The sequence below is a fragment of the Sesamum indicum genome, linkage group LG16, assembly GCF_000512975.1.
Source record: "Sesamum indicum cultivar Zhongzhi No. 13 linkage group LG16, S_indicum_v1.0, whole genome shotgun sequence".
In the NCBI taxonomy this organism is placed as follows: domain Eukaryota; kingdom Viridiplantae; phylum Streptophyta; class Magnoliopsida; order Lamiales; family Pedaliaceae; genus Sesamum; species Sesamum indicum.
Window position 1 is genome coordinate 707,847 of NC_026160.1, and position 14,759 is coordinate 722,605.

At 32.6% G+C, this 14,759-nt stretch overlaps 1 protein-coding gene across 1 annotated transcript; it reads left to right on the forward strand.

Moving 5' to 3' along the window:
* On the forward strand, positions 438 to 7,737 carry LOC105178490 (cyprosin). The gene is made up of 14 exons (XM_011101971.2): positions 438 to 597; positions 956 to 1,305; positions 1,406 to 1,466; positions 2,021 to 2,115; positions 2,197 to 2,309; positions 2,867 to 3,035; positions 3,113 to 3,152; positions 3,265 to 3,329; positions 3,733 to 3,846; positions 4,021 to 4,085; positions 5,554 to 5,710; positions 5,799 to 5,918; positions 6,844 to 6,932; positions 7,424 to 7,737. The coding sequence occupies exons 2-14, from the start codon at positions 964 to 966 to the stop codon at positions 7,506 to 7,508; spliced, it is 1,515 nt and encodes a 504-aa protein (XP_011100273.1). The 5' UTR covers positions 438 to 597; positions 956 to 963; the 3' UTR covers positions 7,509 to 7,737.

The window sequence follows — 14,759 nt, forward strand, 5'->3', positions numbered from 1 at the left end:
TCGCAAGCATTAAAGTATGAAGACGTATGAAGGTAATTTTGCTTATAGAAAAATTCATTTGATCTACTATAAGTCAGTAATAAATCAATTGGGGGTAATATAGATTTTATTTTTTAGTTTTTTGGTTAATATCATCATTTCAATGAATTTTGACTAATGAAATAACTTATTTATTAAATAAAAATAAATTTAAAAAAATATTAAATATAATTTTGTAAAATATAAAGATTTATACAAATTCCAATGGCTTTGGCTACTATAACCTTCCCGACCACGATTTTTTCTTTTTTTAGGTATTTTACTGTGAAATACGAAAGAAATAAGAAATTTTCTTTTGCTAGGTGTCAAAAATATAGTCAATAAAAAAAAGATTAAATGAATAAAGAAATAGTGGGTTCCATCGTTAAATCATACCTCTGGATTGTGAGTGTAACTATCCCTTAAAAATTTAAACAAATTGAATGCGCCTTCACTGCGAGTATATTGCGTAATTGGTCACTTTTCAGCCCCCAAGGCTCCCACCAAACCATTGACTACACTTCTTTCTCGGTTTGCTCGTTTTTGTCCTCTTCTCTCATCTTCTCCTTCAGGACTCAGGTAACTTTTACAAACTTGAATTATTTTTGCAGAAGATCACTTAATTGAAGATGATGAATTTTTGTTACGATCCTATACTTTGTAGCTGTTTTTAGGCTTCTAGGTAGTTGGAAAAACAATCAATAGACCAAGAAAATAGTCTGCCGATTGCAATAGGTGTCTGAATATGGAGTTTACTATGAAAAAAGCTTATGAAAAACAGCCCATTTAGTTTTAGGCAAGAGAATGGGAGTCCTATAATTCCTATTAAAGGCCCTTCAAATTTTTGCTCATGATCAGTGAACTCTTTAGTGTTTTTATGGGTCAACGCATAGGGGTTGAAGTTAATTACAGAGCTTTTGTAAATGGCTCTTTGCAGTTTGTGCAATGGGTAAAAGATACGGTTTTGCTGCACTTGTGCTGCTCTTTCTGCTGTTTTCTACTGTGTTTTCGGCCCGTGCTGATGGGTTGTTGAGAATTGGGCTAAAGAAGAGGAAGCTGAATCAGATCAACCGGTTCTCGGAAACTCTTGGCTCAAAGCAGGGGGGTTCTAATAATTTAGGTGGTGTTAATGAAGTTTCGGGTACTGATATCATTTCTCTGAAGAACTACTTGGATGCTCAATATTTTGGTGAGATTGGTATTGGGACACCTCCCCAGAAATTCACTGTGATTTTTGACACTGGAAGTTCTAATCTTTGGGTGCCATCATCAAAGTGCTACTTTTCTGTGAGTCTTCTTGTTACTATTGTTTGATCAATATTATTGAAAAGTATTACTGCATTTCCGCATGTGTTTTTTCTGCTTATGGGTTTTCCATTGGTTGCAGGTTGCCTGCCTTTTCCATTCGAAGTATAAGTCAAGCCGTTCAAGTACCTACAAAAAGAATGGTAACTATAGTTCTTTTATTGTTCCTCCATTGTGGGCTGAGTATGTAAATACAATAGGCAGTTTGTGAACTGTGGCTCATGCATTTATGATAATTGTTTTATACAATGTTAGGGAAGTTCCTTAGACATAAGTTTTAGCATTTGTTTGACAATGAATACTTGAAAACTGAAAAGTTCTTTCAAGTCTGGTTTCTTTCTATATGTATTAGATGATAATTTATTGGTGACACAATGAAATACGACATGTATGAGCTCATTCCAAGTACTGGTGGTTCTTTTTTGCCAACAGTTGATTAATATGAGAGCAATTGTTGTTTCCCAGTTTCATCTCTAAATAACTTCATGGGGTATCTTGCACATGCTTGAAGAAAATCAATGCTCCGAAGAAATTGATTGTTAATGTATATCATGATGGCACGAACTTGTTTTAATATCTAAATATGGCCTTCTCAATGGATGGAGCACTATGAAAATGCTCATTGCTACCCACATTCATTTTGTGCTGTGTACCATGCACAAGAGAAGTTTCATATATGGATTTATTCTTTATGAAGGTAAATCTGCTGCAATCCATTATGGAACTGGATCTATCTCCGGTTTTTTCAGCCGAGATCACGTTCAACTCGGCAACCTTGTTGTTAAGGATCAGGTATATCTTAAAAAGAAATAAAAATGAGAAACCATTTTATGAATTTGCCTTGTATTAACTTCTATATCCTTTTGTCATTAGGATTTCATTGAAGCGACAAAAGAGCCAGGCATTACCTTCTTGGCAGCCAAGTTTGATGGTATTCTTGGACTTGGATTTCAGGAAATTTCTGTTGGGAATGCTGTTCCTGTCTGGTAAGAAATTTAAACAAAGAGACAGATACACACACTTAAACTGTCTGCTGATTTGAAGTAAGGACAGCTGATCCACTAAGATGTATGAACATTCTTATAGTGGACAGCTGATGTAGAACAAGTATGTATAAGTATTGTCCTACAAACAGTTAGAAAAAAGTTTTAATTCTGGAATAGTCCAGATGCACGTAAATATAACAAGGCCTCTTTCCTATCGAATTAGTAGATTGCAAGTTAGTATAAGATCAAACACTAATGCTATAAACTCAGAGAAAAACTGAACCCGTATTACTATGAACTCAAACAAAAGAGAGTGAGAATGTAAAACTATGACTAATAGATGGAATTGTTGTGAATTCAAAATAAAAAAAAGTATTATTGTCTTTTACATTAACAAAATATCCCAAGTCGTAGAAAACAGTTAGAATCAAAATGAATTACTTCTATTTGATAGAAAGACTCGAATCATCCTCTTTCAAATGCTAAAGTGAGTGGTCTATCATTTGGTAGTTTCTGCATCAATATTTCTTCTATTCATCCAATTTCTTTTCTAACAGGTACAATATGGTGAATCAAGGTCTAGTGAAAGACCCAGTTTTTTCATTTTGGTTAAATCGAAAAGGTAACGAGGAAGATGGGGGTGAACTTGTTTTTGGTGGTGTTGATCCTAATCATTTCAAGGGGGAACATACATATGTTCCTGTTACTCAAAAGGGTTACTGGCAGGTGCTCCTTCTTAACCTCTCACTTTCTGAATATCTTTGCATGCTTGCACTCATTTCCTTGACTTTCTCTGTTCTCAGTTTGACATGGGTGAAGTTCTAATTGGCGGGGAGACAACTGGTGATTTATGGAACTTCTATTTCTATCTTGCTTGTGCATTTTGATGGTTTTATTACCATTTATCTTTACTTTCCTAGCAAAATTCATAGATCTAATCTGTACGTTTCTCCAGGATTTTGTTCTGGTGGTTGCTCTGCAATAGCCGACTCTGGAACCTCCTTATTAGCAGGACCAACTGTATGTATTCTCAATTACTCATTAAACCTACAGTAGCTTATTTCAAATGTATTCTCAGTGACTTATTCAACCTACAATCAAATTCATTTCTTCTCCAATGGTGCCAAATGGCATATGAAGATGGATGTTACATGACAGATGACTTCTAAGACGTTCTCTCACATTTTCTTTTTCTTTTTCTATTTAAGGATTTTTCACGTTCTCATTTAGAAATTTCATACACAAGGCAGCGCGAGCAGCGAGCCATAATCCATTTATTTGCTCCAACAATATCATAATTATGACTATAGACTTTTAGATTAAACACATGTCACCTTAGTAAAAAATCATTTTTAAGTGAATGTTATGTATGCATTCAGAAGCTTATCGTATTCTGGTAACATGTTGGAAATCCTATTTTCAGACTGTTGTTACTTTAATTAATCATGCCATTGGAGCTACTGGTGTTGTAAGCCAGGAATGCAAATCTGTCGTTTCCCTATACGGCAAAACCATACTGGAGATGTTGTTATCTAAGGTATGTTATATTCTGCATTTTTCTCTAGTTCATTTTTTTCTCGAGAATATTTGATAAACTGCAATATATCAGTTGATAAATTGAAGAATATCATATCTGTAACACTCTAGTTATTACTTATTAGGCTACTTTACTTTTCTAACAGCTGAATTCTGCTTTTCATGTTGTTTACAGGAAGAACCTCAGAGAATCTGCTCAAGAATAGGTTTATGCTCCTCTGATGGCATTCGTGATGTTAGGTGAGGTTCAATTATTTTCTTACTAAGGGTTAAATACATGTTTTACCCCCCTTCAAGGTTAAAAGGTAGCTAAAAACCCCCTAGAAAAAAGGACGTGGCGTCAACCAAAAGTTTTAGGTTGAAAATTCCCTTGTATGTTCTGTCACAAACACCCCATATGACTACCTTTTGTGATTTTAAATTCTTATTAAACTTCTATTTGTAAAATAATGTTTAAAGTTTAGAATTTGTATAAATATATATAGTATAGAAATGTGTAGAAGAACTGCTTTTCGTAGAGAAAATTTGTTTACGTGAAAAATGCACATGATATCTGTAATATCTTGTTATTTAATTATGTATATTGTATACATAGTTCTATAAAAGTAATATTTTATGTTATATACAAACTATATGCTTTATATTCAATTACTTTAGATAAATATTTAAGATAATTATAGCTAAGACATTCACAAAATTATCGAACATTCTTGTAGATTAATATTATATATGCACAGGTTGTATATGTTCACTTACATTTTATGCACATCAATGCATATATTATAAGTTCGACATCATTTTGTGCAATTACTAATATATATATATATATATGTTTGTGTGTGTGTGTGTGTGTGAACATAACCAAATCAAATTACCCATTTTGATATAATTATTTTAGGTATTAATTTATATGTATGAACATTGTAAAGTTTTAATACATATGGCATAATGCATATAGCATACACTTATATGGACAGTAGTTATTTTATTTGTCTGTTAGATATTAAAGAATTAATTGAGGTGCTTTTCAACAAATATTTTACAATGTCATTTATAAAAATTTATACACATATTTTAGGGATACGATGATATGAAATAGATGCTATATAAATTTTTTGAAGAATTACATAAAAAATATAAGGATCTTCAACTTATGGAGTTTTTACATATTTATATGTTAGTTACAAATAAATTTTATTTAGATAAAAAATTCAACATACTCAAATTAGCTTCTAGGAATTATTGTTATAAAACACACACACATATATATATATATATATATATATATATATATTTGGGGGGGGGGGGGGGTTATTGTGTATTTTCGTCTTAAAAATTTTCATCAATGCCATATCTTTTCTCCATGAGGGATTTACCTTTTTTCTTTAAGAGGGTGAATGCAACTATGAGCACACATGTAAAGTGTGTTTTAAACCTTTTAAAAGTAAAAATGTCATGTAGATCAAATAATATTCGTACATCCTTGTATTCATTCTATTTTGTTGCTGGCTTAATCATTCTATATCATGACCAAATCTTGTTGTTAAATTTGGGCAACTATTATGAAACATCATATTCTCCTGATTTCAACTTCAGTGCTTTCAGATAAGTACCTTTTTCTTGCATGATAATTGCTATTAATTCCTTCTTGTCAACTGGAGTCAATTGTATATGTTTGACATGGAGTTCATTTTGACACTATATTCAGTATGATTATTGAGAGTGTGGTGGACAAGGACAGCACTAAAGATTCATATGGTCTCCATGATGAGATGTGCACCGCTTGCCAAATGGCAGTTGTATGGATGCAGAATCAACTTAGACGGAACGTAACAGAAGAAAAGATTTTGGACTACATTAACGAGGTAGAGAAAATCCATATCTTGGAGAGGTCTATACCCTTTTTTTTTGGTGTGTGTGTGTGTGGTCTGAAAGCTTTAATTTGAACGCCAGCTATGTGACCGGCTTCCAAGTCCAATGGGAGAATCAGCTGTCGACTGCAGTGTCCTTTCTTCTATGCCAAATGTTTCCTTTACCATAGGTGGTAAATCATTTGATCTCACCCCAGAGCAGGTATGCAAAGTGGACTTCTTTTCCATCTTACCTTTATATGCACTTTTTTTCTTTCTTAAAAATATTCGTGCTATGTTCTAGTGGAAATTAGCCTTTCTATTCATTATCCTTGGTTTGAATGCACATGTGAACAACTTATGCAGGATATAGACTCCATTGTAAGAGGTAGAACGAAATTAGTATTGAGCTCTAGATGTTGTCATCCATTTTTGATTTGATTAGCTTGCTTCACCTCCGAGCAGCAATGTGTTGACATTCTTGAGAAATGCCGCATTGATGTGTTTGGTGAATTTGTTTCCAATTGATGTTATTTTCAACTGCAATAATGTTCTAAAAATCTTATTTCTGACTTGGAAAGAAACAGATAAAGATAAAAATGAAATTGGGCATACGTCGGCCTCCAGTCTATCTTCAGATTCTGATAAGATCACTGTGACTACAGAAACATGTAGTTCATCATCCCACAACTGCGAAAGGTAAAGAGAGAACTCTAGAAATTAGAGCTATATTTGATAAATGGAGAAAGTGGAACTAAATGAGGTAGAAAATGAAGAAACGTTGATAAAGAAAAAAAGGGTAAAATGTCTTTTCTAATGCAAGAATGAAATATGGAAGAGCTTGCTCACACTGACATATAACGGAAGAGTAAACATGTACGTTCTTCACTCCTAGTTTTGAGAATTACTGTCATGCCTCCCAAGAAATTGAGTTCTGGAAGTTTGTCTTTCTTTATTCATCACTGTTCCAGGGGTGTGCGAAATTTTCCTAACCCTATTTTGTCCATCGCATTTCCTTGATGTCTACATGCTGTGATTCTACAACACATTTCCTTTGCTTTTGTTACTTAGTTGATTGGATGCATAAAAAGGTCCATGTTTTATGCGTAATTACATTACCTCCGTGTTTTATTGTTTTTGCTGGTCAGTATGTCCTCAAAGTCGGTGAGGGTGATGCAGCTCAGTGCATTAGTGGATTCACAGCCTTAGATGTGCCTCCGCCTCGCGGCCCTCTATGGTAATCTTCCGCTTTGTCATTCTCCATTAGTAGAATGCTTCTTGCACTTCCCCGCACATTTTATTATCGCTTCCTAAACAAATATTTGGCATTCCCTCGTAAACTTAGCCAATGAACCAAAGCTCTTGTTACTTATTGTACATACTCAAGGGAAAAATACACACTTCGGACCTAACCAAATTGGCCGAAAATTGGAAAAAAATAGAGATGTTTTGGGGTAAATTTCATAAAATCCGATGTTATGCTAAAAATTAGACTAATATTGAATTTTTCAAGCTAACTTTTAAATTGCTTACCAAATTAGACTAGGTTGCTCGTAAGCTAATAGATTGTGGAATAAAATTATAGAACGAATAGACAGAATTACGTTTTAAGTCATGCTAATTTATAGGATGAAAAATGCATTTATGCTTTAGCAAACAATTGACTCATCGGAGGTCGCTCTCGCCCGACTTATAGCTGCTGTGGATGTCGTGTGCATGATTTTACAGGATCTTGGGGGATGTTTTCATGGGGCAGTATCACACTGTGTTTGACTACGGGAATATGAAAGTTGGCTTTGCTGAAGCTGCTTGAGAGAGTGTATATATATGACGTATCCTTCTCCGATTTCTACTCAGATCTTCAACACTGTATGTTGTGATATTTACATACTCTGAATGACTTTGAAGCTCCTGTAATTCTCCATGGATTGACCCTTCAAGGTCGGGTACCAGAAACCATGTTCTTGTTCACTGTTGGAAATAATAGCTGTTCATCTTCTTCTGCATTGTTGGTGTTAATGTGAAAGTTCATTTTCAACTAAGCTTTACCTTTAATTGTAAGTTCATCAATGGTTGTTCATTAGAGGGTGTTTGGTTAAGTTTAACTAATTTATTTGGATAATTGTACACTTGAAAGGATTTCAAATCCTTGGATTTTAGATTTAGATAATATTTTGTTGAATATTAATAGATTTTAAAGGGGTGAATAGCAATTTACCCATGTGATATTAAAAATGAGCACATTATCTCCCTATGAAAAAAATATAGCAATTTATCTCCATATACTTTTTAAAATGAAGCAATTTACCTCCTTATACATGGAGGTAAATTGCTTCATTTTAAAAAACATAGGGAAGTAAATTATTGTATTTTAAAAAATATAAGGAGGTAAATCGCTATTTATTTTTCATAAAAGGATAATTTGCTCATTTGTGATATCATAAAGGGGTTGGTTGCATTTTTCCCAATTTTAAAGAGTAGACTTTTGGTTTCTGTACTATGGGACAAACTCAATTTTAGTTCATAATCTTTATAAATTATTATGATATTGGCCTGTACACCTTTTGAGGTATGACTTTTTGGTTTCTAAATTTTACAAATTATTATGATTTTGGTCCATTCGCTTCCCTCCAAACTTAACATCTGTAAAATTCAATTTTAATGGTTCGATCAAAATTGTAAAAATTAAAAATCAAATTTGTGTCTCGAAAAATTTAGGGACCAAAAATCAATTTTGACCAAAAGTACAAGGACCAAAAGGGATTTTTGTCCGATTTTAAACTATTTTGTCATAAAGTCATTTGAAATACTTTTTTTAAAATTTTTCTCGCAAATTCAAATCAATCAATCCTAAAGTAATCTAAATTTTTCTATAAGTTCATACGTCTTACAACATGTTTCTTAATGTAAGATTTTATTTTTTAGAATTAAGGTTTTGAAGTTGTGGAATAAGATTATGAAAGTAATAAAATGTCAATCATGAATTGTAATTCATATGGTAAAATAAACTTCTTTATTTTCTCAACTAAATTTAAACACTACCAATATATATATATATATATATATATATTATTAGGGATTAAACATTAAAGCGTGGCATAAAAATTATCACTAATATATGTACTAAGTGACATTTTTTGTTTGATCACGATAAGGATTTTTGTAATTTAATAATGACAAGAATTATACAAAAGTTGTTACCAACACTTGTAAGGATAAAATATTGTGTCATTGTTTTATTATAGACTATTAGGACATGTTCTTTTTAGATTTGGTATAATTATCGATTAATTTTTTGTGGTTTGAAAAATAACATGTAATATCTCTGAAACTTGCTTACATTTAACAAATAGGTTTGTCTTGCTATTAGTTAAAATTCATTAAATTTATTCATATTAATATTACTGACTTATTGCAGGTTAAACGATTTTTTTTTCTGACTAAACTACTCTTGTAATAGTGAAAATATACCTCCTCACATGCATTAATGTGTGAAAATATATAAAGGTAATTTGATCATAAAAAATTATTTGACCCGCAACAAATCGCTAATAAGTCAATAGGGGTAAGTATGAAATTGTTATCCAATTTATTGTTAACATCGACAAGTTTGACGAATTTTAACTAATAGAAAACTTATTTATTAGACGAAAGTAAACCTTAGAGATATTAGATATAATTTTTCAAATTAAAATTTGTATGTAATTATACAAAATCTTAAGAGATGATAAATATATATATAGGGAGAGAGAGAAGGCAACGGCGACGGGCAGAGGAGGTGGTTGGGAGAGAGAGACCGGCTGAGGAGGGGAGGCGGAGACAGGAGCTGACGGCAAGTAAGGGGATGAAGTGGGCGGGTGAGGAAATGTCTGAGGAGAATATGATAAATATTATTTATAATATAGTTATATCTAACAATCTTATAATCAATGACTTAACAATTAATTAAGGAGAATTGTTAGAGTTTAATTAGTAATGATTAGTTAATGATTAACTAATTAAACATATAATTAACATAATTAGTATAATCTAATAACAAATTAAGAAAAAAAGGCAAAAAAGAAAGAGCGATACATGTTTACTATATGGCTGCTGAAAGGAGAAAAAGGAAGAAAACGTTTTGATTACTTCAATTTGTACATGAGCATGATATATTTGTAATTGGTAGCCTTGATATCCCTAGGGCTGATCATGTACATTTAGTCAAATGTGAGGATTTAAATGAAATTACACAGAAAATTTTAATGGGAATAATTTGTAGGGTACGAAAGAAGAGTATAAAGAGGTTACAAATGTTGTAAACATTGGACAAGAATTAAAGTCAAAATAAGAGAAGGTGTTGCTTTTGAATGAATATGTACTTCCAATCGAAAAGTAAAAGCACCAGTTGAAGCATGGTCTACTTGGAAAAAGACAAGTGAGAACAAGGGGCGACGACCTAATAAGTTGAAGAGATGAAGGGAACAAGCCTGCGAGAATGTCGAATTGTACAAGGAACATACCAAGGCATGGAATCAATCTCACATGAGAAAGAGAAAAATCAAGAATGGTGACAAGCGACATTATAAGAACAAGGGCCTAGTAGAGTGGATTGGCAAAGAATCAAGCACCACCTCGAGGAAATACTACCACCTCTTGTTCTTGTTTTTATAATTTGCGAGCATGATCAACTCTTAAATTTAATTAGTTATGTTGATGAACTAAGACAGAATTCGACATAGTATAGGGTAATTCATGGTGTGACTTGAACGATATGTAGACATACATAGACGTGATTCATTTGGTTACACAAGTTTTTTACAGATCTTAATGCATTATGGTCACGAGTTTTAGATTGAAAAAATAAACTATTTTCTAGATGATAATAGGTTTATGTGAAATTCTTTGTTTCACTAGCCTTCTTGACGCATCGAGTCTTGTTAAGACTTGCTTCAAGGTTAATCAATTAACACAATTATAGCATCAGACAGAAAGTTTGGTTTCAACTTTCTTGCAGTAACTATTAGGCTAATGCATACTTCTCAATCAGCAAGTAATTTTTCTCTGCACCTTTGAACATGCGACCACATAGTAAACTGGTCGCTGGTCACGATTCAGAAGTCTTATTGAAATGGAGCTTGCAGCATATTTTGTCACAACCAAGTACAAATATAACGATTCTCATTCTATAAGCTTTGCTAGTAGGGGAGTAAAGACATGTATTCTTTCAAATAGTTAAAAGCTTTGTCGCACTCAGGGGTCCACTCAAAATTTTTAAAATTTCTCAGGATATTAAAAAAGGGTAAATCTTTATTTGCAGCCTTTAAAATGAATCTGCTAAGAGATGCCATTTTTCTTGCCAGTTTTTGGATGTCTTCCACGGATTTTGGCATTGGCATTTTGCAAGATCGCTTTGATCTTCTCCGGGTTGACCTCTATTCCTCTCTCAGTGACCATCTATCCCAAGAATTTTTCTCCTCTGACCCTGACGGCGCATTTCGCTGGATTCAGCTTTATTTCGTACTTTCTCATAATCATAAAAGACTCTTCCAAATGTTTCAAGTGTTGTGTCTGCTTCATTTTTTTTAACTAACATGTTATCAACATACACCTCCATGGTTTTTTCAATCAGTTATTTGAACATTGATTCACCAATCTTTGATAGGTTGCTCCTTAGCATTTTTCAGTTTGCAAGTTATGACCCTGTAGCTGTATGTGCCATTTTTCGTGATGAATGAAATTTTCACACAATCTTCTTTTGCCATAAGTATTTGATGGTATCCCTAAAAAGCATCCATCATATTCAAGAGTGCATAGCCCGCAGTTGAATCTACTAGTTGGTCCATGCAGGGCAAGGGACAGGGATCTCTTGGACAAGCTTTGTTGAGATCTGTGAAATTAATGCACATTCTCCATTTCTCCCCGGGTTTGGTGACGATCACCACATTTGTATTGGACTTCTTGGACATACCTTGCTGCCAGCAATTTGTTCATTTCGTTCTCAATAATCAGGTTCCTATCATGCCCAAAGTTTCTTCTCTTCTGCCTTATCGACTTCACGTTCGGATCCACATTCAGTCGATGTCAATAACTTCAAGGCTGATACCTTGGAAATCGGATGCTGACCAAGCAAACATATTCACATTTTTCCTTAGGAATTCTACAAGTCGTATGCCATGTCCTCGGGGAGTTGGCTTTCAATCCGAGTTGTACGCTCTTTCTCTCTTGGGACCAAATCAATTATTTTGTGCTCAGCAGTCTCAATTTCTTTTCATCTTTTTCTTCTTGATCTCTGGTTGAATGTCAAGGTATGCCATCTTCTTTTTCTCTTTGGCTCCAAAGTTCTTTCCTGGCACACGGTTTCCCTTTGTTGTTGGGATGTAACACTTCCTTACTTGTTCCTGGTCTCCTTTCACCAGTCTCATTCCATTGCTTATTGGGGAATTTAACTTTAAGGTGATAAGTTGATACCACCATATAAAACTGATTAAAGCAATTTGTCCCAGTTTAATATTATATGCGAAAGGTATGTAACAACCAAGTACCTGACCATTATGGTCTTTTGGCATGGATCTGCTCTAAGGGATGTTGGCAAGCTTATGACTCATGCGGGGGCTATGCTTCCCCCTCCGGACCCCATGAGTGGGGTATTAATTGGTTTTATATCCGTCATAAGCAAACCCATTCTTTCTACCACATTTTTTAAAATGATATCAGCTGAACTACCACTATCTACTAGCACCTTCTGTACGACGAAGTTGGCTAAATCTACAGTAATGACTACGGGATCGTTATGTGGGAAGTATATATCCGCAAGATCCCAATTGTCAAAGGTTATGCCATTGGCATCTGTGTCGATTGATAGTACGGAGGATTTTGAACATCCTTTCTAGCTTTGGTATGATCTCACGTATTTTTTTCTTTGGCTTGAAGAGTCTCTGCAGGAGGGTACTAGCCCAGCTGATAAAGACAAGAGGTGGTCCAGGGGACCAACATTGTGCAAACAGAGTAGTGCGGGCGGCTCTGGCAGTGGTTTTCTAACATTCCGTCCTTTGTGTACAGAGGTCTCTCATAACCTTCCAATACGTTCGCGCTATAGGTCCTCCAAGGCCCTACCTTTCACTAAACATACCTTCAGAAATGTTGTTTGTCTTGATCTCTGTAGGTCTTAATCCCAATTGTGAAGGTCTCAATAAGGGATGTAGGAAATATCCCCACGTCATGTATGAACGATGTTGTCTTATGGCATATTAATTTTATATAGCTTATAAAATTTTATAAAAAAAAATTAGGAAAGTTAATTTTTTTAAAAGAGCTTATATATCCAAAACATTTTATTTTGAGATCTTATAAACTCTTTAAAAAGAAATTAGCCAAACAAATATTTAGAGCTTATAAGCTCTCAAACATCTTATAAGATGTTTTGAGGAGCTTATAAGCTTAGCCAAACACCTTCTGGGCCTACTATTGGGAGTGTTTGCAAAAACTTCTACTTATAGAGAAGTGATTTTTGTAGAAAAAGTTGAAAATTATAGTAGAATCAAAAGTGAGTAGTGTTTCTATAAAAAATTAAAAGCTAGTTAAAAACTAAATTTGATAATATTTGGAGAAAAAAATCATTTCCAAAATAAACTTAATTAATTAAAGATAATTGTTTTCCCTATGTTAAACAAATGCTATTTTGTTCTTATTTTTTAACTTGTTGTTTGTTTTAATAATTATTTTTTCACAAAAAAATAATAAATTCTATTCCGATTAGTATATTTAATACTTATTTTTTAAAAAATATTACAAAAACTGTGTTTAATCAAATTATAATATGTGAACGAAATAATATAATTAGATGTAATAGCAAATAAAATTTAAAAAATTTAAAATATTAAATATGTGAAAGTGTAAATCTGATTATTGTTAAATTGTTCAAATTATCAACTTTAAATGTACAATTATAAAAATAAATTAAAAATAATAAAAGTTGAATTAAAATTATTATAACAAGGGTAAAACAACCAAAATAGAGTTGGATTTATTTGCAAAAAACCAAAGTGCTAGAAGCACCCCCCAAACTATTTCGAACTTTTGGCTTAAAAATGCTTTGCTCAGCCGTTTCAAAAAGCTGAAAATACATCCAAACACTTCAAAAATATTTTTTGGGGATTCAAAATTGAAAAACGTATTTTTAAAGTATCCGCAAACACTCCCATTGTTTATATAGATATGTATGTATCTTGACACAATAATTTGAAATGGCAACACGTGTGACTTTGTCTTCACACCACCACATCAGACTCCCAATTTTCTATTTCTCTCTTTTTATTTTTTTTATACTTCTATTAAAATTAAAAATTGGCCCTCAATTTCTAAATTTATATAATTTAACTCTAATAACTTTATAAAATTTCAATTTAGTACCTTAAAGTTTCAATATATTTGTATTATATCCAACAATTTATTTCCAAATCCATTTGATACTTTCTAATTTTTACAAATTAAAGTAATCAAGTTGCATATAATTAGGTCAAAAATATTAAATCTTATTGGTATCATAAGTTAATTTCTTAAAAATGATACATAACATTTAATATTTGGGATAATTACATTCCTCTCCTCTAAAGTTTGGTGTAATGACACATAGATCTCCTGTATTTTAGGAAATTACATCTTGCACCCTAAGGTTTGCTTCCATCTAACAAAATAAGTACTTTCTTTACTAAAAATTCATCGAATTTACTGATATTAACAAAAACAATTAAAAAAAATCTATTTTTAGCCCCAGTTAACTTATTGCAAGTCAAATAAATTTTTTTATAATCAAATTACCCTCATAGTTTTTCATATATTAATGTATGTGAAGGGGTATATCTTCACTGTTATAAGGGTAGTTTAGTCCGAATAAATTATTTAACTTGCAATAAGTCAGTAATAAGTACATCGATGATAAATATCAATTTTTGTTGATATAAGCAAATTCAGTAAATTTTAACTAATAAAGAGACTTATTTTTTAAACAGAAGCAAATATAAAAAATATAAGATATAATTTTTCAAACTAATCTACGTGTAACTACACAAAACCTTTTTTTAGA

Coding starts and splice junctions, on each gene's coding strand:
- LOC105178490 (XM_011101971.2), top strand. CDS start 964: ATGGGTAAAAGATACGGTTTTGCTGCACTTGTGCTGCTCTTTCTGCTG. Junction 1,306..1,405: donor CATCAAAGTGCTACTTTTCT/GTGAGTCTTCTT, acceptor CATTGGTTGCAG/GTTGCCTGCCTTTTCCATTC. Junction 3,847..4,020: donor TGGAGATGTTGTTATCTAAG/GTATGTTATATT, acceptor TGTTGTTTACAG/GAAGAACCTCAGAGAATCTG.